The sequence below is a fragment of the Trematomus bernacchii genome, unplaced genomic scaffold (assembly GCF_902827165.1).
Source record: "Trematomus bernacchii unplaced genomic scaffold, fTreBer1.1, whole genome shotgun sequence".
Lineage (NCBI taxonomy): Eukaryota > Metazoa > Chordata > Actinopteri > Perciformes > Nototheniidae > Trematomus > Trematomus bernacchii.
In genome coordinates, this window is record NW_022987973.1 from 20,728,836 (window position 1) to 20,756,825 (window position 27,990).

Sequence of the window (27,990 nt, forward strand, 5' to 3'; positions counted from 1 at the left end):
CCCAGGGACACAACAACATGCTGACTGCAGTGGGGTTTGAACCTGTGACCCCCTGATCCCAACACCAAGGCTCTATCCACTGCGCCACAAGTCTCCACATTGAGTAATTTACTTCAGCTACCTGAAGTACATGCAATGATAATATTCATGTACTTTTACTTAGTAAGATTCTGAATGTAGTATTTGTATACTGTGGTATTGATAAGAGCACTTGTTGGTCGTAGACCACGCCCCCTGGATCCGGCCAGCCAATAGGGGCTCTCCCTGGATTATCTGCTGTTATAAAGGCTGGATGTAGAGGCTGCTGGAGGAGCGCGTACTTTAACTCGGAACAGAGAGAGATTCAGAGAGAAGCAACTAGTCCAACAAGTGCTCAGCAGACAGGAAACACAAGTTAAACACAGAAGAAGAAGAAGTGATGGAGCACTCCAAACAGACCCAGCTCGGCTCCAGCGACAAGAAGGACGCCGGGACCAGCTCCGTGGTGAACGGACACTGTGACGGGATGGTGAAGCGGCCGGCCGGCGGACCCTCCCAGCCTCCCGCCGCGGAGTCCGGCTCTCAGCGGCCGGTGATGGAGAGCTGGCGGGAGGATCGCACCAGGAGCGTGGAGGACAACGAGATGAGACTGCCGTCCCTGGCCGCCGCTTACACCACCATCCTGCGGGGGCTCGGGGAGGACCCCCAGCGGCAGGGGCTCCTCAAGACCCCCTGGAGAGCGGCCACCGCCATGCAGTTCTTCACCAAGGGCTACCAGGAGAAAATCATCGGTGAGTTATTAAGTCCCAAAGCCACTCAGAGGATGCGGGGATTTGTCCTGCGGTCAACAGGTGGCTGCTAAAGGAGAGTCAGCATCTCCCAAAACTCACTCTCTATACTTCCTTCATATTTACTAATTCTCAGATAATCAGAAATAAGGCTTTTACCTGATTTAAAGGACGTAGTTTAATAAGTAAAAGCTATTATTTCCCTTTTTAACTCAACTTTATACTAAGTGGGACATACTTTTATTGTTAATCAACGTTCATTTGACAGCTGTAGTTACTTTGTCCATTAAGACTTTAAAAATAAATTGATTAGTAAAAACATATATTGTGACATATAAAGCTCCCCAGCAACATATAAAGTGCATCTACTTATATTTTGATATTTCATTAAGTCTATCTCAACCAGCTACATCATGAAAATCCTTCGTATACAGGAATCAAACTTTAAAAAGACAATAATATACAGTTAATCAACAGTTGAGCCAACTTGCTGCATATTGAGTGCTTTAATATATAAGTTTATTGTATAAAGTGTGATATTTAAGCATTTTAAAGTCAGGGGAGTTCAAGGTCTACCTGGTGCTCAGCTGTAATCATGAGTAATGTTTCACGATATAAAACAAATTTGAGTAAATCCAGACTGAGATGCTTTTAATGACAGAATTCCTGCTGGTGCAGCCATGTTGAACTGTGATAAAGTTGAAACAGATCAGAGTACCTTTGATGATGATGATGAAGATTTGAGATATTTGTACTTTACTCAATGAATTAAATTGTACAATAATTACACTGTGAATGGTGGAGTAGAAGTATAAAGAAGCATAACATTGCTTATAAAAAACTTAATTACTTTCCACCTCCATTTGAAAAGTGAATATTGTCAGCCTGAAACGGAGCTATGACTTCACACAGCAGAGCCATGTTTCCCCAAAAGCCCTGAAACTGGAATAAGTGCACGCACAAGGTGTTTATAAAGCAACAATGCTTCTGTGATGAGATGCAGTTTTCTCAGTTCTTATTGATAGTAATCTGAACATTGGCAGTTTTGGACTGTTGGTTAAACAAAGCAAGAAATCTAAAGGTGTACCTTTTGGATTTTGGAAATTGCACTAAGTTATTTATTAAAGAAAACAACTTTAGATGATCCCATATAGGAAAACAAATGTTTTAGTCCTGGCCTTGTGCATCTTTTTATATACATTTCTCCCAAAATAATGTTATACACATTTCTCCAAAATGTCGGAAGCTTTGGATGTGTGTGTGTTAACAGTCTTACATTTTGTGTTGCGCACCTAAATCCGCTCCTTGAAACAAATATTCTCATGACTTTTAATCAGACCCATCTAGTCGGGCTGGATGTTGCTGCCAAATGAGTTAAACAAATGTTTAAGATGATCACAATCAATCAAAACTGACAAATCTGCCCTTCAACTACCACTGTGTACTGTGTGTACTCTTTAAAGCTATACATTGATCCGTGCGTTCCTCTGGCTCCCGTTGGATCCAGCCAAACTTGCCGACCCGCTGCTCCAGAGAGGATTTTGCTGAGTCACATGCAGGTGTGGGAGGGTTAAATGTGCACAGTCTGTCATTCTCCACATGGGCCGGGTTCTCCACGCGTTGGACTGGCTGGAGTCGGGATCTGCCCCTTCAGCCTCCTCCATGACTCCATCTGGAGGTGGTTTGCTCTGTGGTGGGGGTTGGTTAATGTGTTGTTAAGCTACAGGAAGGAATGCAGGGGGGGGGGGGGGGGGGGGGGACAAATGTGAAGAGTGATTCATGTTTTCACACAGGTACCAGCTGACCCCTCCCACCTTCTCCTTACCTCTGAGCAGGAGAGGATGGACAGTGGAGGAGATAATGATGACATACATGTGTGCTGCAGGCGGTGTTCTGTCTGTGTTCTGATTGGCTGTTGCAGGAGACTCCCCTTTGACTTGTTGGAAAGCAGAAAACACAAATACAAATGTAGTTTCAAAGCTAGATGTTTGTGGGGGGTTATAGCATTTCTTAGTGAGCGTCATACTGTGTGTTCACGTGTGTGTGTGTGTGTGTGTGTGTGTGTGTGTGTGTGTGTGTGTGTGTGTGTGGTGTGTGTGTGTGGTGTGTGGTGTGTGTGTGTGTGTGTGTGTGGTGTGTGTGTGTGTGTGTGTGTGTGTGTGTGTGTGTTGTGTGTGTGTGTGTGTGTGTGTGTGTGTGTGTGTGTGTGTGTGTGTGTGTGTGTGTGTGTGTGTGTGTGTGTGTGTGTGTGTGTGTGTGTGTGTGTTTGTGTGTTTGTGTGTGTGTGTGTTTGTGTGTGTGTGTGTGTGTGTGTGTGTGTGTGTGTGTGTGTGTGTGTGTGTGTGTCATGGGTTTAGCTTTCATCACAACATGAGCCTAAAATCCTCTTGTTGCCGTGCACATGACCAACACCCTGGTAATGGGGAAAAGTTATGCAGAGATTTAACAGGAATTCTGCTCTCGTGATTGTACAGGATCTTTAGAGATTAAACACGTTTGGATTACTGCACACGTTTTTGATTTGAAGGACATTTTTACAAAGCTAATGATCTATTATATTAATAATCAAAAGGTGAATTCATCCTTATTGTTTGGTCTTTTCAATCCACCAGAATGCAAGTTTGTGTATTTATTTTATTTTTCTTAACCAAAACAAAGACGAGTTGCAAAAGAGAAGCTGCAACCACAATATATTTTTAGTTTTTGCTGGAAAATTTGCTTCAACAAATCATGGCCAAATTACTTTTGATGAATTGAGCCACTGAGATTGAGTGACTTCTTGTTGGAGTCCTTCCACTTTTTGAGGATAATATCCTAATATGTTTTACAAAGGTTGGGCTTGATATACAAATATTGACTTAACTGTATTGCAACCTGGCAGCCTGATGTGCTCACGTAATTGAAATCAGTTAGCATGCTAACAATATTATCGCCTCAAAGAGCTGCTTACATTTGATCTGCATTTCTATCAGATATGATAACTTTGTATTCAACACGTTCATTTCTGAGACCAGACACAGCGCCATCAGTATAATGAAGTCTGAAGAACACAGATTATCCAGATTAAATAAACCACTTTACTATTTAGTTCATACTGCAAATTGTTATAATCCCTCATTGAACGAGAATGCTCATCTACAGTAGGAAAAGTCAGAGTTGAAGCAGGAAGTGTGTCTGTGAACAGTGATAGATGTTTACAGCTGTTATAGTTTCACTGTTCACCTCCACAACTCACACAGAGAACTTTGATGTACATAAAATGCCTTTATAATGAGCACATAAACCAAAAACTGCATCAAACACCTGTCCTGAAGGTCTGACAGCTGATCATCAGCTGATTGTGAGGAGGCTGCCTAGCAACAAAACACAAAAAAACCTTTTGTGGCCTCCAATCAAAAGGCAGCGCAGAGCACCGGGGAGTCTTCAAACTAAGTCAATAAAGGTCTTTTTAAATAAGCAACAAAAAAAAGACAATTTCCTGAAACTCAGCAGCTCTGAAAACAGCATGAACACTGAATATTATGGGATGTCAAACTGGGAAATAAACAAGGTTTCTATGTCGAGGCCGGGATGTACAGGGGTGACTCATGAATACAGCCCAGGGGTTAAGACTATGTATAGGAAATGTGTGTGTGTGTGTGCATGTTTGTGTGCGAGAGAGAGAAATGTCACACACACACACACACGTAAACACACACACACGCACGCACACACACGCACGCACGCACGCACGCAGTGTTATGGCTGCCAAACAATAAGTGAATAACCTCTGTTAATTAGCCATTCACTCCACTGTTTCCTGCTGCATTCAGAACGTGTCAACATGTGGCTTTTGTGTCTTGTATTGATTCAAACACACACACACACACACACACACACACACACACACACACACACACACACACACACACACACACACACACACACACACACACGGCAACACTATTGAATGTGGAGCTGATGATGAGTAAGCCTGTCATTACCTGATACTTTCACCCAGGGCGTCCAAAACGGCAGTCCTCACCAGCTGCCCTTTATCCAGTTAAGGTTGACATAATGTTATTTTCCCTGAGGGTGCGCGTGCGTGTGTGTGTTGTCCGTGGGTTGTCCTCTTGAGAGAGATGCAACTTGTACGGTAACTGACAGTGTAACATCTGTAATCAGAGTTTTTTTACAACAACTTTAATTTAATTTCTGTAGTTTTGCTTTCTATCAGATATCATAACGACACTGTTAAGGATGCTGAGAGGTCATTTTTATTAAAGCAGATATAATCAATGTGTTTTGGGGTAGCAGCCAACAGAAGAAAGATACAGTTAGTAATTAGTACACATACATTTTCCGTTTGTACAATTTAACAAAATCTGTGGTTTTTTGGCCAAGTTCTTGCAAAACTAATGAAATTACTCTCAGCCTCAGCTAAAATCTAAATTAATGAATGAATTTGATACATCAAACAACGTCTGATGGTGACCTAAGTTGTGAAAAAAGATTACACAAAGGGGTTCTCAAGTCACAGGAGAAGAGTTGATCCAAAGCAGTACGCCTCATCTGCAGAGACTCAGCTGTCAAAAGTCTCATATAGGATCAAGAGACATGAGACAAAAGGTGATGTTGGTTAGAGAGGTGTGCCGTGGCATCGTGACAAACTGCGTCATAATCAGACAAACAAAAATGGTAAAAAAAGAGACCTTAAAAGCGTTAAACGACCTTCTGTCCTGTTTACACACAGAGTCGCTCAATGAGCTGCAAAGACTGAAGCAACAAGTCTGTTCTCTGCCCCCCCCTCCCAGTTCCCTCCAACAGATAGCCAGTCAGGAAATTAAAAAACGCGGCGGTGAGAGCGAGCGGCGCCTGCGTCGTCACAAACAGATAAAGCGGTTTATTGAACCCCCGGCGACTGAAAATTCCAATAAAGCAACAACAGGAAGGAGCATATGGAGGCCGAGCTATAATTAGACCTCTGTGTTTGCCAGAGGAACACCAAATCTGAGATAAAAAGTAGCGGATCATCGGTGGAGGTGAACCTGGTGTCCCGGGTTGTTTCCATCCGTCCATCGCCTAAGGGACATTGTTAAAAAAGAACCAGAGATAACCCCTTGCAAAGCATACTTGTTTGGGGTATTTAGGAGATTCTTTCCCCCTCTCTTCTCATGAATATTCCTTTTCTCCAGCAGACGTGCTAAACGACGCCATCTTCGACGAGGACCACGACGAGATGGTGATCGTCAAAGACATCGACATGTTCTCCATGTGTGAACATCACCTGGTGCCCATCTTTGGCAGGGTGAGCATAAACAGCTGTTCTCCCTCTGTTGAAAGATGCTGGTGGATATTCATTTATATACAACACATGATGTGAATATTCATGATCCCCAGAGGGTTAATCTGGATCTGTTTGGTGACCCGCATTTCCTCTAATACCACCATCCCTCCAAAGTTTGACATTGAAAAAAGATATTAAAGTACCAAAAAAGATCCTAAAGCTCACTTATTTACACAATGTTTCTCAATTCTGAAATCTAAAGGAAATCAGAAGTTGTGCCAAACTATTTCTTGGCTATAGAAAATAATCTGCTCCTGGTAAAACAGGATTTATGAGATGGTTTATTTGGAGCCTCGGCTGGAGAATTCAAGACATGTGCTGCAGACACGGGCTGACACCTCTATCAGCTGACGCCAACAGGCAGGAACAGGGAGACTATCTAGAGGGCAGCTGTGCTCAGCGAGGGCAGTACAAACTGATAAACTGACTAATATTTCCCCAACATTGAGCTTTAGAGGTGTTGGTTGGTTTTACATTGCACAGACTCTGGCTAGCTGTTTGTTCCAGTTTTCACTCTTCAAGCTAAGCTAGATAGATGGATATATACTTTATTTATCCCAAATTGGCAAATAATATTGCTCCAGCAGCAGTGTCAAGCATCAACAAGTTAAAAATGTTTAAAAGATACACATATCTTATTGACTTTATGTTAAACTGTAGCTTCTTGTTTTCAGCAGACTCGTAGATGGTGTCAATCTTCTTATCGATCTCTAAACTACAAAGTTAAATGTAAAATATTAATTGAAGGACTTAAAATCTTGAATATCCAAAACAAAGCTTTTACACTAGGGATGGGAACGATTAATCGAATATTCGAAATTATTCAGGCATCAGGTATTGGAATATGAGTTATGAATATTTTTATTTTTATTTTATTTATTTTTTTTATTTTTTGGGAGGGGTGCCTAAGTTGATTACATAATTTATGAAATGGAATAATTCAATGTATACGACAGTGCCATAGCTAAATGTGTTAGGTCTAAAGGTGTGTTTAGCTCCGCTCACCGGTCCCTCACAGCGGGCAGAGCTGCAGGTGCTGATCTCTCTCTCTCGCGTCCGGTTATACTTCACTCGCGTTTATGTCCAAATCCATCAGGTCTAGTTCTAGCTAATGACATGGCTGCTGCCCCTCCCTACACGCAGATCACGCAGACTCAAACCTCATCTTATGCCCAAATTCCAGCTGAGAGGGTCTTCTCTACAGCTGGCCTGATTGTGAATCGCTTCCGCACCCGCCTCTCCCCTGAGCATGTAGGCATGCTCATATTCTTAAACAAGAATGAGTATTGAATAGCTGCATTCTGTGCATAGGCCCTGTTATAGGTTGTTGATCTCTGTTGTAATAGGGTTACGTTACCCTAACCCGTTATGTTGTTCGTGTATGATCCCTCTTTCATTTAAAAAACAAGTTATGTTTTAAGCATGAAAGCTGTAGGCCTATAGCTGTCAACTGTTCAAACTGTGATCACCAGTTCAATACATTTGACAAATTCGACTTGGTTTCTATACTTATTTGAACATGTATTTATTTATTTTTCAAAATTAAATATATTTTTTTTGTACATTTTTTTCCCCACATCTTTTTTTTTTTTATAGGATATGTACATTTCGGTTAATCGGTTAACTGTTTTTTTGGGGGTCGAATATACATTTGCCATCCCATCCCTAGTTTACACAGGCAGAATGTTGAAATATAAATGAAACTGATACATGATAAATATGTATTTTTGTTATGTTTAGAAAAAATATAAACATAATCTCTAACAAGAGACAACTACACACGGACCCCAAACCCAATACACACACTGGCACACATAAAATAAAATACAAAGGTTGCCATGGAAAACAATTGTCCATCCAGATATGCTGTCTTCAGTGTCCACAGCACATTGTCACAGTCCAAAAAGTAAACTGCACATCAGGTCAAATACAAAAAACATATCTTATCTGCAGCTGAGCCGCTTTGCTTTCTGATCATAAAGGGGCCATTTTTTCCAAGAGGAAGCTGCAAATATCGATAATTTAATACAAAAAGCTTGTCTCAAACATGGTGAGAGATGTGTATCTTGAGAAGCCTTTATCAGAGGGCCGCTGATCGGAACAACAGCAACATGAGAGACAATCAGATTAGCTGAGATCTGTTTATCCTCCCTCCCTGCTGCGCTCACAGCATTACTCTCTGCTGAGGAACCTGATTGTCCTCCTCCCTCTCTCTGATCCTCCCCCCCCCCCCCCTGCTCCCCTCACCCACCCTCACCCGCAGGTGCACAGCGTTTAAGACAATACGGGCTGGCAGCTGATCCTCACCGCTTTAAATGGGCTCTGATGACAGCAGTGAATCACACACTAACAACACCTCCTGTGTTAGTGTGTGTGTGTGTGTGTGTGTGTGTGTGTGTGTGTGTGTGTGTGTGTGTGTGTGTGTGTGTGTGTGTGTGTGTGTGGTGTGTGTGTGTGTGTGTGTGTGTGTGTGTGTGTGTGTGTGTGTGTGTGTGTGTGTGTGTGTGTGTGTGTGTGTGTGTGTGTGTGTGGTGTGTGTGTGTGTGTGTGTGTGTGTGTGTGTGTGTGTGTGTGTGTGTGTGTGTGTGTGTGTGTGTGTGTGTGTGTGTGTGTGTGTTGTGGATGATGGCCATCAGGTGGCTGTTTATGTCCCTGAACATCCTCCCTCCCTTCTTCATCGTCAGCAGCGTTGCCTCTTATCTAGCCTCTCTCATCTACGTGTCTCAGTGACTCATCTCCTCTTCCTCTTCCTCCTCCTCCTCTTCCTCTTCCTCCTCTTTGAGTGTCTGCAGCACAACTCCAGTTTATTACAGGCTGTCATTTACCCTGAGATTAGCCACTGTCTGTCAGCCTGTGAAGATAAACTACACTGTAAATAACGGCCTAATTTTATTTATTTATTTTTTCACGAAACTGTGTCTCAGGGCTTCTTAATATTTAAAAACCTATTAATGTGTGTCATACCAGATTAACGGGAAGAAACTCAGGTAACTGAAGATATGAACCATTTTTACCAAAACAAAACACAAGTCTCATAAGAAGCGTCTAAATGACCCCTGAGCGAAAAAATGCTAACGCACTTAGCACAGAACTCAAGGTAAAGATACCCTTATTACTTATCGTAACTGCAAGATATCAGATTAAAGCTGAGATTCCACAGATTCTATCATCACTGAGCGATAAGAACTCGCGACAGGGGAAGCAAACACAGACGTCACAACACGTAGCTTTACGGAGCATTCACAGGAGATCGTCTCACCTTAGCTGTTGTTCTGATCAAAAGACGTTATCAATGGCATTAAAACGATAAAAAACGCGGCTGAAGGTTAATCCAATGGTTAATCCAATGTGTCTGTCACTTTGAAAAAATGATTGATAATCCATAATTCCATTGTTATGGAAAAATCGGATATTTTATATTAGCTGCTAATGATAGCCACCAGAGTGTATTGCAACTTCCGGTTCCGCGGCATTCTGGCTGCGCAGCACTCATTCACCAATGGGTAATGTTTAGATGGATTTTAGGAACTTCCCCTCGATTCTATTGGCTCTAACGGTTCAAAAGAGGTGTCAATCATCAAAATCGAACGACGGGGGCCAGAGATATGGAAAATCACCCAAATGACCCCAGAAGTGGGTTCTTTTTGCTAAATCTCTCTAGAAATGTCAAACTTCACTTGTTTTGCATCAATCTTGATACAGGGTACTTATTATATGTTATAGTCTGGATTCCTAAAGCTTTTAGTCTACTATCCCATCATTCAAGGGTGGTTTTCACTATAAGTAATTACTTTTTTTGGACGGACACTATAATTTACAGTTTGTTACTATGTTCAATCTGAATTTACTTTAAAATAAAAAACATCTATATTGATTCTGACTTTTCTACATCCAACTCACAGGTTTATCATTACTTTGAGAATAAAGATTATTAATTTAACCCTTTTAGAAGGGAAGATATGGTCATTTGTTCTGGGAATGTCATTTTCGAGCCTGAGACCTGAAAAACAGGCTCAGGGCTTAACTGGTTAAAACTCTCATTAAATGGCAATAATGCATCTTTTAATGTTTTGATAAAGGAAGGTGTAAAACGAACTTTTAAGTCAAAAGACCATTTGCTTGTCTTGATGTATTTTCTGACCAGCAGCTCTTTCAGAAACTTTAACAAACGTTGTATAGTTTGACAATTGATGGATGGCTAGTGTGTACGTATGAAGGGATGCACATCCAAAGTATTTTTCATTTGATGGAATAAAGCAGCCATAGGATTACATATTTCATTTACACTCCCTGTTTATTAGGGACAACTGTCTAAATTGTAGTCTAATACAACCACTCTACAATAAATGCTTCTTTATTCTAATGTAAGGTGCTGATTTAACTTTATAGGCTTTGATTTAGCCTTTCTTTATTGATATAAATGGGGTGGACAAAATAATAGAAGAGCCAGTATATGAGTCAATATGATTTAACAGCACCACAAACTGTATCCTCCTAAATTAAAATACAACAGTTGTGAAAGGCTTTTTCTAGTTTTAGCTAGGTTTATGGAATTAACTGCCGATATGTTTAATACCGTCAGTTTTTTTACATTAATTGAGATGTTTTGGCCACAAGAGGGCAGAATGATTGACAGACACACAGTGGAAACATATTGTCGTCCTGTAAAGTTGTTCGCTTTAACATGTTGCAAACAGTTGCTTATACTGTGCACATCTATTAGACACAGAGCAACATCAGCCCTCATCTGGGGTCATATTCACTCCCCTTCGCTCTTTTTCCCCTCCACCAACAATATTTGTCTCTTTAGCGGCTAAAAGTTTCACTTTCTTCCCCAGCTTGCTGACATTGTCCATCAGATGTTTATTGCTGGATCAATCAGAGCTTTTTTAGGCTTTTAACTTAAATTTGCTTAAATTAAACACATTTATTTATTTTTAACCTTGCCCTATCGTCAAACCCAGGATTTGCCAGTAAAAAAGAAAGACAGCATGAAAGATAAGTGGAGAAGGAGCCGTCACAGTCGGTCTGTTTGATGTCGATATGTCAGGCCGCTCCAGTAGAGAGGGAGGAAACACAAGAAAAGAGATATTTGCACGCTTGTTGCCGCTGCCCTTTCTCTCGTCTTGTCTCAAATTGTGTCTGACATTTGAGTGTGTGTGTGTGTGTGTGTGTGTGTGTGTGACGTGTGTGTGTCAGAATTAGAGCCTCCAGACATCCACAGCAGTGATTCTTCAGCTGATGCCTCCGTCTCTTCCTCCTCTCGTCTGTTGTTCATCCACCTGCTCTGCTCTCAGTGTGTCATCTAGATTTCTGGTCGTTTAGTGTGTGTTTCAAAACTGTTATTCACTTAACTTAAAGTACACTTAAGCGAAAACATCTGCTTTTTCAGGAATACCACAACATTTTTTATATTGTTGTGGAATTTTCTTGAAGTAAAGTAAATAACACTAAGCCAAAACTTCAGTTGGAGGAGGAAAACATGACAAAGCTTATATGTTGATACAAACTGTGAATTGTACCGTAACCTTAACCTTTAACTAAAGCTAGGGCAGTTTGTATGTTGCTGACACAGCTTTGCAGAGCTTTAAACTGCCTTTCAGATCATTGTTGACTCTTAAAGTGTTGTTTTCAGCCGCAGCAGGCAGCCGTTTCCAGAGAATCAGCTGTAAAACCCACTGTACACTTCCTAGCAAACAGCAGACAGACACTCCTGAACATAGAGGATTAATCAGCAGCTGAAGGGACCAAAATACATCCATCAGGCGGACACAAACAATCAATTTTTTTGGGTGAAAATGTTGATGTTGTGATCACAACTTGTATCTGACGCCCCCAATTGGGCCCCCCGGGAAAATGTAAGGTTGCATGTTAGATAATCAATTGAATTCCCTATGTCGCATGCTATTCTTCCAGAAAGAATAACCATGATGAACTCCATCTGAAATGATGTGTGTTGCTGCTATTAGTGAAATCATTGCCAACTAAGCTGGGCAGTGAAAGCCCACAGATAAATCAAATCTAGCAGTGTTGAGAGCAAGTCGTTTTTTAAAGTGGTGGTCAAGGGTAACATGTTCACCTAAATACATTAGGAACCCTCCTCTGAGGACCATGGATGTGATATTGTACTGCAGATTGATTTTTACTTTACATTATATTCTCCATTAAACCACCGCAGCAGAGAGACTGGCTCACATTTGACCTGAGCTCACATGAGATGCACGAGTCCTTTCATTACGGAAAGCAGACTGTAATTCATCCCAATTATTTAATCTCTTATTAGATTACTTCATCTTTTTAATCCCACTGTTTGCAGGTCCACATCGGTTACCTTCCCAACAAGAGAGTTCTGGGCCTCAGTAAGCTGGCCAGGTGAGCCCATTTACTCTAATTGTTAAGGCGCGTGTGTGTGTGTGTGTGTGTGTGTGTGTGTGTGTGTGTGTGTGTGGTGTGTGTGTGTGTGTGTGTGTGTGTGTGTGTGTGTGTGTGTGTATGAGAGAGTGAGAGAGAGAGAGAGAGAGAGAGAAAAAAAGAGTGAGAGCGTCTGTGAATTTAAGCTGATTATTAAAAGGTGTGTGTGTGTGTGTGTGTGTGTGTGTGTGTGTGTGTGTGTTTGTGTTTACTAGTGTAGAATCTGATCCGACTGACCCCAATACCTTCAGGCTTATTGCAGTAACACCCCTCAATGACGACGATGAGGACAGCTGATCCATTCACATTTTATTGGCGCTAATTGAATCTTATAAATGTCCCTTTCATGTCCTGCTCAACCTGAGACTTCAATGAAGAAATACTATGGGACTGTTTCATGGGAAATCATGGCTTCGTAAATCTAGGGTCTTGATTAATCATCTTAAATATATATTCAAGTAAACAGAACATATAATAAAGTGGAAAAATTGCAAACAGTGGAATTATTGTGAGAATATATTTTTGAGAACGTAATTCCTCACAAGTGAACGACTGACTGGACGAAGGGCATTTCCTCGTCTTCTTTGAAGCAGCTTTTTATTTTTTGTATGCAGCCGCACTTTTCCTTTCCTTTAAGAATGCCTTACCTCTGTTCATGCTGCACATTTGGTCCTGTTGACATTTCCTTGGAGGTGGATGAGGTGAAAAGTGTCTGAAGTAGTTTTACTCACAGAGAAGAGCAACAGGTCGGAGGTGATGCCCGGGTCCCAGATCTGTTCATTTTCCTTCTGCTTCCTTCCTGTGTGTTTTAATTGTATTATTTATTTGACAACAATAGAGCTGTAGGGCACAGAAGAAGAAGGCATTGATATGTTATCGACTGAGCATTTACTTTCTCTCCCTTTCAGGATTGTTGAAATCTACAGCCGTCGACTACAAGGTACGTAGATCAGTCCAGTGCTTTCATTTGTTTCACTTCATGTTGCTTGTTCTGTCTAACCGGGTTCATGTTTGTCCCTCTGTCTGTTCAAAGTTCAGGAGAGGTTGACCAAACAGATAGCCGTGGCGATCACAGAGGCCCTGCAGCCCACCGGGGTGGGAGTGGTCATCGAGGCAACGTACGTAGACCTTTGTCCTTTCTCCTTTAGTTTGGTTTGATTTCCTTCATCTTAATTCCTTTCTCTCCTCTTTTCTTCCACCTTCTACTCTTCTGTCAATCACATCATTTCCTAGAGAAACCCCCTCTGGGATTTGAGCCTTTACAGACTATTTACATGCACAAAAACCAATATAACAGACTGCAGGAAAGGGAAACCCTGAAAAGCATAATATGACCCCTTTAAACTATATGTATTTTACATTTCATCTTTCATATTTATCTTCCTTTCTTCCTTCCCCCCTCTGCCTGTTGTTCTACCCCCCCCCCCCCCCTCTTCCTCTCTGCAGTCACATGTGTATGGTGATGCGAGGCGTTCAGAAGATGAACAGTAAAACCATCACCAGCACCATGTTGGGAGTCTTCAGGGAAGATCCGAAAACTCGCGATGAGTTTCTGACGCTGATCAGGAGCTGAGGACGAAGAAGCTCTTCTTCATCCTCCTGTTGCCTGGGGTTACCTCCACCTGCACGGAACAGCCGCCGGGCTACCTGTGTGTGTGTGTGCGTGTGTGTGTGTGTGTGTGTCCTAGCATTACTATATTGTGGGGACCTAAATCTGTTTACACAGTCACGTGTGGGGACTCGCCTCCCTTATGGGGTCATAATGGAGGTCCCCATGAGGGGAATCATTAATTTTAGGGTGAATAATAGGTTAGGGTAAGGGTAAGGGTTAGGGTTAGGCATGTGTTGGTTATGGTTAAGGTTAGGATAAGTCTCCAGGAAATGCATGTAAGTCAATGTAATGTCCCCTGAAGGGATGTATGCATGTTGTACATGGGCACTGTGTGTGTGTGTGTGTGTATGTGTGTGTGTGTGTGTGTGTGTGTGTGTGTGTGTGTCCGTGTCACCAACAGCAGAGACAAGAGTCCACTCCTGACTGTTTTCCATCCAACTCTTTGTATTGGTCAGATAAGGTGAAGCGTTACCGTGGTGATTTCTGTGTTGGAGGCCACAGATTAACATGTTGTTTACTTTTTAGGACAAATTTACCCCCCTTTGATCTATGTGAGTTTTTTTGTGTTTTTTGTTTTCCTGGAAATACAGGGGACAGTTTAAAAAGAAGACTGTTTGAAATCCCTTTAATACATAGTCAGATACAAATAGACAAAACTAAAATGTGCTATGTGATGTAAAGTATCCTCACTGATCCTTATAAATAGCCGGAGACATATTCACAAAACATCATGAGGCCAAGAGTAGCTCATACCTGTCCAAGTTAGACAAAAGACAAAAAAACGTTTTGGTCTGAGATGAATTCAGAAAACATGTTTGGCTGAGGGAAGCTTTGTGAGAGATGATGTGTCTCCCAAATACATGAATATTAGAGGATTAAAAGCAGTGTTTACTGTTGGAGGATTACATAAAAAACAGTATTGGTAGAAAATAGTTTGCAACATTGATGAACACAATGGTTCATCACAGTATGTATTTTTTGGACATCGCTGGATTACCTGCAGTAAAACATCTGCATCTGAGAGAAAAAACAGTATTCTAATTTTTCACATTACGTTTTAAAATAAATTATAAATAATATTACGGTCCTGCGTGGACCAGCCTGTATGTGCCAACTCGCCTCTTTATGAATACTCACCGTCTTAAAGCAAACTGAAACATTTTGAATTTCTCAAGAGGCAAATTAAATGTGTGTGTGTTGTTTAGTGACTTTGTTTTTCCACGTGTAGCATACTTTTAGCATTTGATTGCGTAATGATGCAATCAAATGTGGTGACTGGAGTTCAATGTGTGTGTGTGTCTATGTGTGTTTTCAAGGAGAGATGAGCCCTAAGAGTCGGCTCTGATGATGTTGTTTTTGTGGCCTTGTTGAGAAGTGCGGCCTGTTGTGTGGCCCCTTCACCATCAGTGTCACTTTCTGTACTTTGTTCATTCCAGATACTTTTTAATCAAAGAAAATAAATCTCTATGTGACAGCAACAAGTGTGTGTCTCCTCACAACACACCACACACAACTCACATGTATGTTCACTTGACTTAAACTGAACCCATTATATTGTCTTTCTCTGCTAGCATCATAGCTACACGATACAAAAAGGCTGTGTAAATGTTAGCTATTTATATTATAATACATCTTTTAAAGTGATTCATTAGTATCACATACAAACATGTAGCTCCTTTCTTTTTTAAAGAATTTGATTCAGGTATTAGGATTACTAAAAAATTCATTACAAAATCCAGTAAAATAATATATATTCTATTCTGAAAAGATAATAATACTCCATAATGTGTTATTTTACGGTATATTTGGTAACGGAGTACTGTAACAATGAAGAATTGATGTTTTTACTTGTGTTACCTTTGTTCTGGCTGAAGGTTCACGCTGAACCTGTAACAGCTGGAAGCAACAAGCTCATAACATATATGGAAGGATCCAAACTGGTTGTGAAGAACAAGAGGGGCCCACAGCTCTATTTTAACGCCCCTTGGCCAATGAGAGGGTTCATCTGGCCCTGAGCCCAGTGAGCTGGTCGGGGTCTGGATGTCTGACAGAGGCATGACTCAGCAGCTCTCAGATCTGTTACATCACATCCATGTATTTCATTAAGCAGAGGCTCTGGTTTTTAATCTGCCTCCTCTAACAGTGTGTTACACTCTACAATGTAAACCTTCGTAGTTTGTTCTGACGTTACCTGGTTGAGGACATCCAGAGAGGTGAAAGACCCACAGAGCATGCTCAGGCTTTACTGTCGTTTGATAGTGTACAAATGTGTCACTGACACAATAGGAGTGTATGGTATCACACCCTTACTGATAATATAGTGATTGGTTTGTGTTACATTTGGATCACAAAGAAAGTATTATAAATATTAACTAGTTTTTCATTGCAGTCACTACGACTGTAGCACCCTCCAGTGGTAAATATCAATAAGACACTGTGTCACAGAATAGTGCACGCCCTTCCTCAACAGTTCCCTGAGTAGTCTTGATTCAAAGTTAAGGTTACTTTCAGCGTGTGAAAATATGTTTAAAATTATCTTTTAGGTTGTTAGTATGTGGGGGACAAAATATGATTTCTTAAAAATAAAAAAAACAGAATCATGTTTTGTTTGCAAAAATCTTGATTTGTGAAGTTATTCAAATTAATAAATAAAGCTATTGGGGAAAAAACACCCTACGAGAATAGAAATATATAGTGGCACGAAAATAAAAGACTAAGACATGAAGTCTACTTCAAATGTGTGTGAGTAAATGTGCTCTGATTGGTAAGCAGGCCAGCTCTAATATTATTGGTCAAGGGCTTAAATATGTGCCGCCCTTCAGCCTATCAAGTACAATGTGTTGGAGCACTAGCCAATAGAAGCATGAGTGTTACATAGTGATGTCACTATGTTACATAAATATACAAAGGAGTCCAATGGAGGAGTTTCAGGCAGGGTGGGGGGGAGTGTGTGGGAGAGAGGAACTTTGGGAATTTAGCCTTTGCATTCATTTACATACAAACACATATAACTCTATGTGAAAGGGAAAATCCAACAGTTGACATTTCTCTTTGTTCTTTAATGTATGATATCAAGCGCTAAATTGTTTTCCGATGCTGTAAGTCCATCTCAAACCTGCAGATCTACACCGGCAGAATAGGTGCTTCATCTGAATTAAAACACTACAAACGGCCATGTAAACCCTGTTACTGTCACACACACACACACACACGCACAGGCACACACACACACACGCACACGCACACGCACACACACACACAGACGCTGGAGGAGTTACAACTTTTCTTTATGTATAACGGGGGCATGCCAAGTCACAGCATTCTGGTACGTCGCCACAGATACAGCAAGACACATTGAATAACACTTGAATGTTTTCACACACACTCACATTCACACTCATTCACACATGTTTGTACAGACCAGAGCAATTCATAACTTTATATCAGCATTAAGTACCTACAGAGGACAGAAAACAACAGACCCAGTTCACCGCCCGGGCCTCGCTCACACTGCACCCCCCACGCTACATTCAGATCAACTTTGTGTTTGATCACATTTAGCTTTTGAGAGCAGCAAATATCAAACATGAAGATGCTTTAAATGTTGCCTAAAGTTTAAAATACTTATTTTCAACCATGTGCAGTAAACTGGACATCACTTATTGAGTTTCGCTTTGATTTATGAATTGGATTTGGGTGAAACTTGATCATATTCTCTCCAGATCCTCAACTTGTGTCCTCAGAGGATTCATTTAGATGATTGTCTACGTGTAAAGACTAAGCTAATCTAAATACAATTGACTATAATAAGAAAGTACAAGTCAGTGTTCATGGTTTCAGCTTCTGCTTGGTCAGTATTGCTGCCACATTGATGTACTGTCTACATGAACACTAAGTGTTAAACACATGGAGGAAATATTAGACGATTCCTTTCTCTTCTCATTTTAATCTCATTTTGGTCAATGGAAAGAAGTTACCAGACATTTTTACTACAGATTTGAGTCTGAATGAATGACAAATTAAATAAGAAAATAGTCAGCTTATTATAAATTGTCTCCTCGAATCTAAAATAACTCTCTTTCATGTGTTCAGTATGCTCATGTGGATCAGGTTTACATCTAGACAATCCTTGGATGAGTTAACACTTTCATCTGTTCCTTATCTACATAACACTGTGGGGGGGGGGGGTCTGAACGGGGACGTGCAGCTGCAGTGTGAGTGTGGCCCGACACAGCCGTTTCATCCTGTAACACAACAGCTTTTAAAGTCTATATAAAACCATTTACATTTGGGGTGAATGTCTCGAGTACAAAAAAAGGCACTGCCATTTGTTATTCTAAATATGACGTCCCCCGCCTCGTGCATGCACTTTGAAAATATAAATTACACATTTTTTTCTTTCAATTTTCTCCATTTCTTTTTTTCTGCACTTTTTTGTCTTTTTGAGTTTTTTTATTATTAAACATACAATATTCTTTTGTCAAATATATATGTAAGCCTGCAGTCAATACAGGACATCGGCTCTTTGATAAAATAAAACGAAATGAAATAAAGGAGCAGTCAAGCGGTAACACTTAGTTACAGAATGGATGCTGCTGAACATACAGAGACAAAAGAGAAATCTTGGCATCCCATATCAACATACTAAAACTGCAGAACCTATGACAAAAAGTAAAAGATACAAAACAGCATATATGTCTCAACTTAAAGTACATTAAATGTTTTTTTTGGAATATCAAGGCGATATCTAACGGTTAATACTGCAGTGAGCACAGCGTTAGCACTCCTGGACTCCCACAGAGCTGATATGCATTTAGAACAAATAAAGCATTTGGTTTGAAGAGATGTGTAATGACCCTCAGAGCTGTAACTCTCCACTGTCCCGTCACACAGACGCTCTGTGACTGCAAATACACAACATGGAACGTTACTATGTTACTCTGCACGCATAGAAACATCCCATAAACTCAGGTTATGAATGCTGTCAGTCACAGACAAAAAGTAGTGTTTTTATGCAAAACTAAAAACTTTGTTTCAACACCTTTATAACTCAAACATGGCAAGGTGAAGTAAATAAAAATACTGCAAGTGTACGACAGTTTCAATAATCCCTTTGATTACATTACAGACTGCAGGTTGGTTTATCTTAACACATGATGTGTAAAGGACAGGTCTGGTGATGTTCTCTACTATTTTTAACATAAACAAATCCTATGAAAAGACCAAAACCAACACTGTGTATCAAATCCTGATATCACTTCTTTGCTATAATACTCTTACCAAACGATTCAAAACACACATCGATAAGCCTCACTGTTGCACTGGTTGACGTGTTCCTTCCTTACAATGCAAAACTATTGTAGTTCATTTCAGTCAATCCATCATACAATGTCCTGCTGCCTCAAATCATCCATAGAGCACCAAATATAGATTCATCCGCTGCTGGAAATAGTCCCCAACAAATGCACCGTTTCCTTTTGAAAGTCTACATCTTTAGAATTTGGTCTTTTCATAGGATTTGTTGACATTATGATATGTCGAATAATGCCAGCCTCATTCTTTAAAGTAACACACATTTCAACCTAGATTGTTCACCTCAGGACCATGCAGTGAGGTGGTAACTGGTCACAATGGACCAGTCTACTTCCTGGCATGCCAAAGCCTACAACAACACCCCGCTGGTTCTGTTTGCTGACAGTTCTTCTGAAGTGAATTTGGTAACTGAACACGCATCACGCTCCGAGTTCACATGAAAACTAATCTCAACATGACACTGATAGATACAAACAAGATTATAGTTTAACAACAGCAACGACGAGAAAGAAAAGTTAACAGTCAAAGTCAATAATAACTATGTTAATATTTGAGATGTACGTATGGTCACCAGCCATAACATGTTAATACATATGGTACTTTAAATAATAATACACCTAAATGAGTAAAAGTATCACCTCTGCAAAAATTATGAAAAAAAGAATAAATAATTGTATCTACTTTAAGTACTGATTCATATGGCAGTGACATCGGAACAGGCTCCGATGCTTCTCAGCGAAGAGCGTCAGACAGAAAGGTGTGACATCAGTTCATGCTTTGGTGGAATCTTCATCTTCAAACGTGTAGACCACTTCTGATTGGCTACAGACTCAAGGTGCAGAAAACACACACGACTGAGGCAGTGCACTGTTGTCACTAACACACATACACTGTCCTGTGGTGTGTGTGTGTGCACTGATCCAGACTGCAGCTTCAAGCCGCCATCACTGCATCTGATCCACTCTCAGGCACCATCACAGTTCTTCTGCATGTTTGAGCTCTTTAGACACACACTGAATGTATTGTCCTGTAGTGTTTTTTATTTCTATCATTATTTTCTTTCCTGTGCAACCTTGAAGGTTGGAAACACATAAAATAAGTATAGTTTATAGTAACACAGAGTGTTTTAAAAGGTTTGTTAATGAGCAAAACGTGCACAAACCCTGGCATGGTCCTCTAGCGATGAGCGACATGAGAAGACAAAGCATCTTCAGCTCCAACATCCACCGTCAGACTCAAAGAAACAAAGCGGCGGGATAATGGCCACCTGTTGTGGTTCTACCGCTCCACTTCTGCCTCCAATCTGCTCCATGTGATCCGACTCCAAAGCTGGATTTTAGTGTATCACATTATCATATCAAGTGCAGGATACAAAGGAAGTACTATAGAATTGCAACAAACTAAGGAAACGAAACGAAACAATAATAATCAATAACCCTGGATGGTGACTGTTTAGTTGGAGAGTTTTCATACCAGCTTATTTTCCATCAATCTGTTCTTATGAAGTCTGTCTACCAGACACAATAAACGGAGGATAAATATTAAGACACAGAATAACCAGAAGTCAGTATTTAAAAAAGAAAGAAAATAAATTCTATAGAGGCCCGGAGCAGACAGAAGACCATGTGACACAGCGATCTGTGAGGGATTTCCTGCAGCATTAACATTTCCTAATTATAACGCTCATAAATGATCTGTGTATAATCTGCCTGCGTGTTCACAGGCGTCTGCCCCGCTCTGACTGCGGTCGGCCAGCAGGTGGAGGTAAGCACTAATGAGACAATCTCTGGGAAAGCTACCCTTCATGGATTGACAGTGTGTGATTTCTCCCATGTTGCAACATGGTCTGAGTGGAAGCCAAATAGCCCTCTTGTTTTGTTTTCTCTGTCGTCTTCTCCACATTTCACAATCTTCCTGTACCCCCCAAAAAAGATATTTAGTTGTAACATGCAGCTTAAGCATATCACCCTGCTTTAAAAAAACAAACTAAACCCAGTATCTGAACATGCAGACAGATCCCACTGACAATATCAATCTCCCATTTATAAAAAAAACTCTACATTTTCAATGTATTGTTGCCTACAAAGGCTCTGAATTCAAAAGAGTTCATACAGTACATGCTGTGGATAAACAATGTGTAACTGACCGCTGCCAAACTCACTTCCTCCGACACTCGCTCATGTGAACAACATGATTAGACATGGCGTCATCTTCCTCGGTCGTGTTCGGCTGATCAGAGGTCCCGCCTCTGACGCCGTCCTCCTTTAAACATCCGCTTCCCTTTCCAGTTTCACCTCAGCTCCACTCTCTTTTCTACTACATCCTGTATCTTTCTCCTACCTCTCATCTCCACACACCTGCCTCTTTCTCCCCCTCCTCTCTCTTTCTCTCTCTTGTTCAAGCCGACATGTCTTGGCTGCTAAAATAAAGAATAAGCACGTTGGTTGTAAACTAGCGTGATGGCTACTCGGGACGTAAAGCTGGTAGACAGCCAAGGCTTTACAGAAAATTTCACGATTCATACCTGAAATTCATACATGTTTTTGTACCCTTTGAAAGTAGCATCGTTATGTAAACAATAAATACATACAATACAAATAAATGATTTTGTTTTGCCCCCCCCCCCCCCCAAATACTGAGCAAGAGGCCCTTCCCGAGCTCTACAAACATCCTTGCTGGACGAATACAGTCAAGGAAATCCCAAACTTCCTCTTAGCTCGTCTTGTTTTTGGCTCTGAGGTACTGTAATGGATTTGAAGAATGCCACGAGCTGTGGTCGATGATGTGCTGGGGGAGGGGGGGGGAAGGGGGGTCCGAGGGTGTCGGAGAGGGAAGGGGCCTCAGTGTTACCGGGCCCCGATCCGCAGGCCAGCGTCTCCCTTCTGCTGGCCTGCAGTACTGCTTCTGGCCTGCCGGAGGGTGGGGGTCAGGGGGTGGGGGCGCTGTTCACACACTGTCCAGACCGTGTTCAAGGCTTGTCCTCTCTCCTCACCCAGATGCTGGCGGAGCAGGAAGTGTTTTTTTTCCGACCCGATGGACGGTGCCAATGTGATAGCGTTAGCCGTTTGATGATGGCGCTCTCTGGGGGGTCTTGAATCCCGCCCCGATCCTTTGGTTGAGCTCTACCATTGGCTACAAGCAGAGGGGACAGGAGGGCTGGTGGCCTCGAGGTGACTTATCGTGAGAGAGCCTCGTGAACCCGCGCCGTCCCACTGCTCTCGCTCAGGTCTCCGCTTCATATCGTTGATGTACGGTCAGCACCGTCTAAAGAGGAACAGCAGAGAGAGGAAGACACGTTAACACGTCGTTGAGCTGATGCTTTATTCCAAAACAACTTAAAGGACACATGTCATGCTTTTCCGGTTATTACCCGTCCCCTTGTGTGTTATGAAGGTTTTTATGCATGTAAACGGTGTGCAGAGTCAAAACCCTCAAAGTACACCCTGTAGCGAGTAAAACTCTAACACAGAAAATACCTCCCCAAAACGCCTCGTTGGAGATACGTCATTGTCCATTTGATTCTTCCGGGTACGGCATGATGTCATGCCGTACCCGGAACAAAATGGACCAATCCGGAAGAGCTATGGCCACACCCGGCGGCGCTGGCCGCACCCTCTGCCAGCCTAACATTTACTGTTGGAAGCTCTGGTTCAGTTCACAATCGATCCAGTCATGCCACTGCCAAGGACCTGTTTCCTGAAATGTGAGGAGAAATCTGAGCTGTTTGTCCTACCGACGGAAGAACCCACGACGAAGTCAGTGGTTGAAATTTCTGTTTAACACTGTTCCTTCAGAGGTTCGAAGAACGTTACTGTGTGCGCGGCATTTCACAGACGAAAGCTTCCAAAACATTGCCCAGTTTGAGGCCGGATATGCACAGCATTTGAAACTGAAGGACGATGCTATTCCTAGTTTGTTTGGACCGTTTGGAGCAGGGGAAGATTCGGGTACACAACCTATAAGTTTGCATTGTTATTTGTGTATTTATCAAACAAGGTATCTACCACGACTGTTTAAATGTGTAAACGTGTTTCGGACTGCTAAGCCATTGACACAGTGCTAACTGGGCTAACTAAGTTGCTAGCGTTTCCATATATCAACTCCAATATCAGCAGATGGCCTTACATACATGTATCTCATAGCAGGAGAATGTCTGCATTCACACACAAAATACTCATAGACAGTATACTCCGGGTGATTTACCGTACGGTCAGTACATTATAGTTGGCGTTCCTGGCGTGTATGCTACCAAGCTACCGTTCATAGCGTGTATGCTACATAGCTAAACAACAAGGCTACCTAGAGCTAGACATGCTAGGGAAAACATTGTTTTCATGCCAGCTACAATGAATGACCGAACGTAGCAGACTACCCGTATAAGATTGCAATTGTAAACATGTTCTTGCTAGCCTAGACTAGCTGTTGTTCATAGTAGATTGGCATATTACACTGAACAACTAGCAAACGTAGGCTAGCATATTAGCTGGCAAGCTAACTGTGTTGATTAGATAGATAGATTAGATAGATACACACTCCTACCACAACTACTACTAACGAATCTAACACAACTAAGTTTCTCTAATATTTTGTGATTTGCATTTGATTTCGTCCAGCCAGATCAGGAAACTCCTGGCGTATCTAGCGGACAACACACACACGGGATGACCCACTCTGATGCCTTGTCCTAAAAAGCCCCGGCACCAGCTTACAAAGCTGCGATAGGCAAGATGCCGAAAACGCCTATAAGGGGAGGAATGGATGATATACAGTGTATATATGTATATTTACGCATGTTCATTTTGTACATTTCTAAAAATAAAGTTTGATGGAAATACTTAGTAGGCCTATCCTTTCTTCCCTGAATGATTTGCTCCTATAACATATCATTCATATATAGCAAACCATGATTTGATTTCTCATCAAACAGTAGTAGTTTATTACAGGTAAAAATAACTTACTCTTCTATATCAACAGTTGTAGGTACAGTTCGGTTAGTTAGCGTATAAAATATACGGCTGTACCGACGCCATTATAAGACTGTTGTTCCGCTGAGAGCGAGCCGAAAAAAGCACTGTTAGACATGGGCGGAGCCTCTCTGGTGGCTGACTAATCAGAACAGAGTGGCCGAGCTGACCAATCGGAGCACACTAGGCTCACAGGGAGGGGGGGGCAAGAGCTCCAACGAGCCGTTTAGGACAGAGAGTGAATACCGGTGAATACACACACTTTACAGAGATGCTGTATGAGAAACCAATGTGAGTTTGGAAAATTGCACAGTATAAATCTATTCTAGTATACCTCAACAATGTAATTATGATCAGTGGAAATGGCCATGACACCTCTCCTTTAACTTCAGAACCATAACCATGCCTACAGGAGCAAGGGTCTGGGGATCCAAACCACTGATCCTCTGTTCAATGTTACAGTTCTGTCTTCATCAGGACCCTCGATTCTATACGCCAGACGTGTTAACTGAATCAGCGTACTCAGATAGGGTTAGTGTTATCAGTTAGGATCAAAGGTCCTGATGAAGACAGAACTGTTAGCAGTGGAATTAAAAGACAACATTCCTCAAATTTGAGAGAGAAAATTAACAAGGAAACCTATTTCTACCACACTATACTCATGTATTTGTATATGTATTAGCCTTCTTACATATACAAGTACCTCTCTTTGTCTTGTCCGTTGCTTTCCTGCAGTACATTTTTTCTTAGCACGTTCTAACCATTGCTCTTTGGCTGCAGGTTATTTATTATTTATTAAGCTCTGTTTTATTAAATCCCATCTGATATGAAGAATAGTAGTGATGGAAGGCCTGAGGCGTTTTCTGACTTGGTGAACAGTGAGGGGCCGGAGCCCACACTGTCATGATGGGAGAACAACACATCTGTATAAATACTGATAGAGCGGTGCAGAGGAAAACAACAGGCTGACAGCTGTTGCCTCTGGTGTGGCTCGGAGGATAATGTTATCAAGCTACACACTGGTGGAATATTTGATTTCATCATGACACTGAAAGGGTGGGTTGATGCCACACACAGCAAAATAAAGAATGGACGTTATAAAACATCCACATTCTTCTTCTTGTACCCATGATACATTGTGTTTCAAAGCATTTCCTGTAGCATGTTTGGCTTCAGTTACCAAGTCGTGTTTGAGAAGCTCACCACAGCCGGCTAGGTGTGCAAAAGACTAGAACGAGGGGAAAGTCTGAGTTGTTCCTAAGTTAAACACACTCTTTGGTTCTGCTCTCCACCAAACACACAACCTCCTCCAACACACACACAAAGCAGCACTTGTCCACTGCTCTGCTCCGAGCACTGAGGCCCACTGTCCTGACCTCAGACCAGCTCTGAGACGGGGGGAGTTGGCACTGACTTTAACCCAGACTGAAACTCACTGTATGGGAATATTCTGCACAAGCCAGGACAGCCAATGACTGAGTCGATTTATGCCATGTCAACTACACTATAATCTAGGTTTTCTTTATGTGTTTTCAGGCATTTTCATAGTGTTGGCCATTTAAGGGTTTTCAAATTCCCATAGCTTTGAAAAGATTGTTTTCTAGTGGTTTCCATGTTGCTATAAACCAAGAGCACCAATAATAGATGTAGTCTCTCTTTATGTGTGTGGCTCGGGTCAATGCCATCTTGTCAGTGACGACAGCGCCTAAATCCTGACTAATCCAAAGGTTGGTGGAGTTGAGGACGGCCTGGGTGAGGCAGCTAACTGCTCTGACGTCACCCTGTCAGTTCAAACAAACAGCAACCTAAATAATGAGTAACTTAAACCCTTTAATATCATTTATATGGGTGAGTTATTCAATCATTCACCCACTCAACAGTTGTAATAGTGGGGAAATTATCAAAAAAATTAGGCCAGGCAGTAAACATGTTTATTTCTGCTGTAAAATATGGCATTTCAATATTAATGGGGATTGAAGGAACTGCAGTTTTTGGCATATGGATGTTGGCTTCATTTTTCAGCACTGGAGGTTGGCACTTGGCTACAACCATCTTTCGTCTGTGGATCGTCACATTCTATTTACCTTTTGAGCTGAACTTCCTTCAGAAATTAAAATAATTGCCATAATATTTCAAACTTGTAGACTTTTGGAACTAATGAACCAAACTTCACCAAAATATATAATATAACGCAAAGCCCTTGCTTTGGCTTCAACATGTCCGAAATGATTGATGGGTGAAACACCTCCAGACTTAAAGCTGATGATGGAATGGACAGTCAGCTTAACATCAGTATTATTAAGATCAACTTAGGCGACCTATTGTTAAAATGTTTCACTAATTGAGTGACTGGTATGATGTTCGAACACTTTATAGTTTGCTTTAGGTTTTAAAACTTAACGCAGAAGTGTCTAGGTCGGATCCAACTGCTGGCATTTACAAAAGATTTTATAACTGAAGCTGAAAGTATCATGTTTACAAGTTTAACTCGGGGTATGATATAAGCCCGTAAGATCGGCTAACATAAACTAGGACATTTTACAACATACAGTGAGGTATAAACACTACAAGGTTCATCCAGTTGTTTGCTACCTGTGCAGTTCTATCACAACAAATCCTGGCCACAAAATGAGGGAATTGAAACTGATAAAAGTTTTCAAATCAAACCGTGCCACTGCAGCCTGGAACCAAAGTGGATTCCTTTTCAACAGCTGAGATAATTCAGTTGGAACAAAACGGACAGACACTGCAGTCTGCAGTCACCAGACACCTGACTGATATGATGACCATGTACTGGGTATTGAAGAACTACATTTCTCTATGATCGCAAAATAATGCTCATGTAATGTAAGAGAGAGAGAGAGGATGACAGGTGGGGAGCATCACATGCTAATGAACAACTAACATATTCATAATAAGAGTCAAATAAAAACGGTGTTACCTCCCAAGGCGTGCTCTGTCATGCTCAGACACAGAGACTCAAGGCGATTGTTGATGTCTGGCTCTGTCACTGGAAGCTGAAGATCTGTAGTAACAAACACAAACATGAAGCAACATCAGTATTAGTGACTCACTTATATTCGTACTAAAGAGATGATTTTAACAAAATATCTTGATTATGATTGTCACAGTAGCAGGTAAAGGGAACTTCATTGAGTCAATGATTTGACAATTGATCCTCTCCAGGGCAGTGTTCATGCTTTCATTGTTTACTAATTTCTCATGTGGTGAAAGCTGCAAGAAAATGTTGAATGACTTCTCACACTCTTAATCCGAGGCCTTACATCATAATCAAGCAGAATCATAATAATGCTAAAATGGTACCAGGGGACGAGTGGGCAAGAACAAAATAATACAGTCAGATCAGTCCACTGGTACAATGCCGTCCACTCAACCAGAGTGCAGACTCTATAATCAGATTATACTACACTGCTAACTCCAGCACTGGGACACATGCTACATCAAACAATTACAGCCGGATCACGCTGTCTTTTGTGTGTAGTGATTGAGACTGGATTGAGTTTACTGTCTCAAAATAACGGAAAGTAACTGATGCTCTTTGCTTTTAATTGCATGGCTATATGAAATATCACTGTA

The 27,990-nt window shown here is 41.4% G+C and overlaps 2 protein-coding genes across 5 annotated transcripts in view; one reads left to right on the forward strand and one right to left on the reverse strand.

The window, feature by feature from the left end:
• Positions 1 to 310: 310 nt before the first annotated feature.
• Positions 311 to 15,594, forward strand: gch1 (GTP cyclohydrolase 1). Its single transcript, XM_034117150.1, has 6 exons — positions 311 to 770; positions 5,945 to 6,054; positions 12,410 to 12,465; positions 13,413 to 13,444; positions 13,538 to 13,622; positions 13,951 to 15,594. Exons 1-6 carry the CDS (start codon positions 419 to 421, stop codon positions 14,075 to 14,077), a joined length of 762 nt encoding a protein of 253 aa, XP_033973041.1. The 5' UTR covers positions 311 to 418; the 3' UTR covers positions 14,078 to 15,594.
• Positions 15,595 to 17,135: 1,541 nt separating this feature from the next.
• samd4a (sterile alpha motif domain containing 4A) overlaps positions 17,136 to 27,990 on the reverse strand; it is a 57,931-nt gene continuing 47,076 nt past the window's right edge. For all 4 annotated transcript variants that reach the window (XM_034116272.1, XM_034116270.1, XM_034116268.1 and 1 more), the window contains 2 exons: positions 27,335 to 27,418; positions 17,136 to 22,693 (listed from right to left, as the gene is read on the reverse strand). In XM_034116272.1, the coding sequence (XP_033972163.1) occupies positions 22,665 to 22,693; positions 27,335 to 27,418 (113 nt within the window). In that variant the 3' untranslated portion in view covers positions 17,136 to 22,664. The remainder of the gene's footprint in view (positions 22,694 to 27,334; positions 27,419 to 27,990) is intronic.

Excerpts from the sequence above, each read along its gene's own strand:
- gch1 (XM_034117150.1), top strand. The coding sequence starts at position 419 with ATGGAGCACTCCAAACAGACCCAGCTCGGCTCCAGCGACAAGAAGGAC. Across the intron at positions 771-5,944 it reads CTACCAGGAGAAAATCATCG|ACGTGCTAAACGACGCCATC; the intron begins GTGAGTTATTAA and ends TTTCTCCAGCAG. Across the intron at positions 13,445-13,537 it reads CTACAGCCGTCGACTACAAG|TTCAGGAGAGGTTGACCAAA; the intron begins GTACGTAGATCA and ends GTCTGTTCAAAG.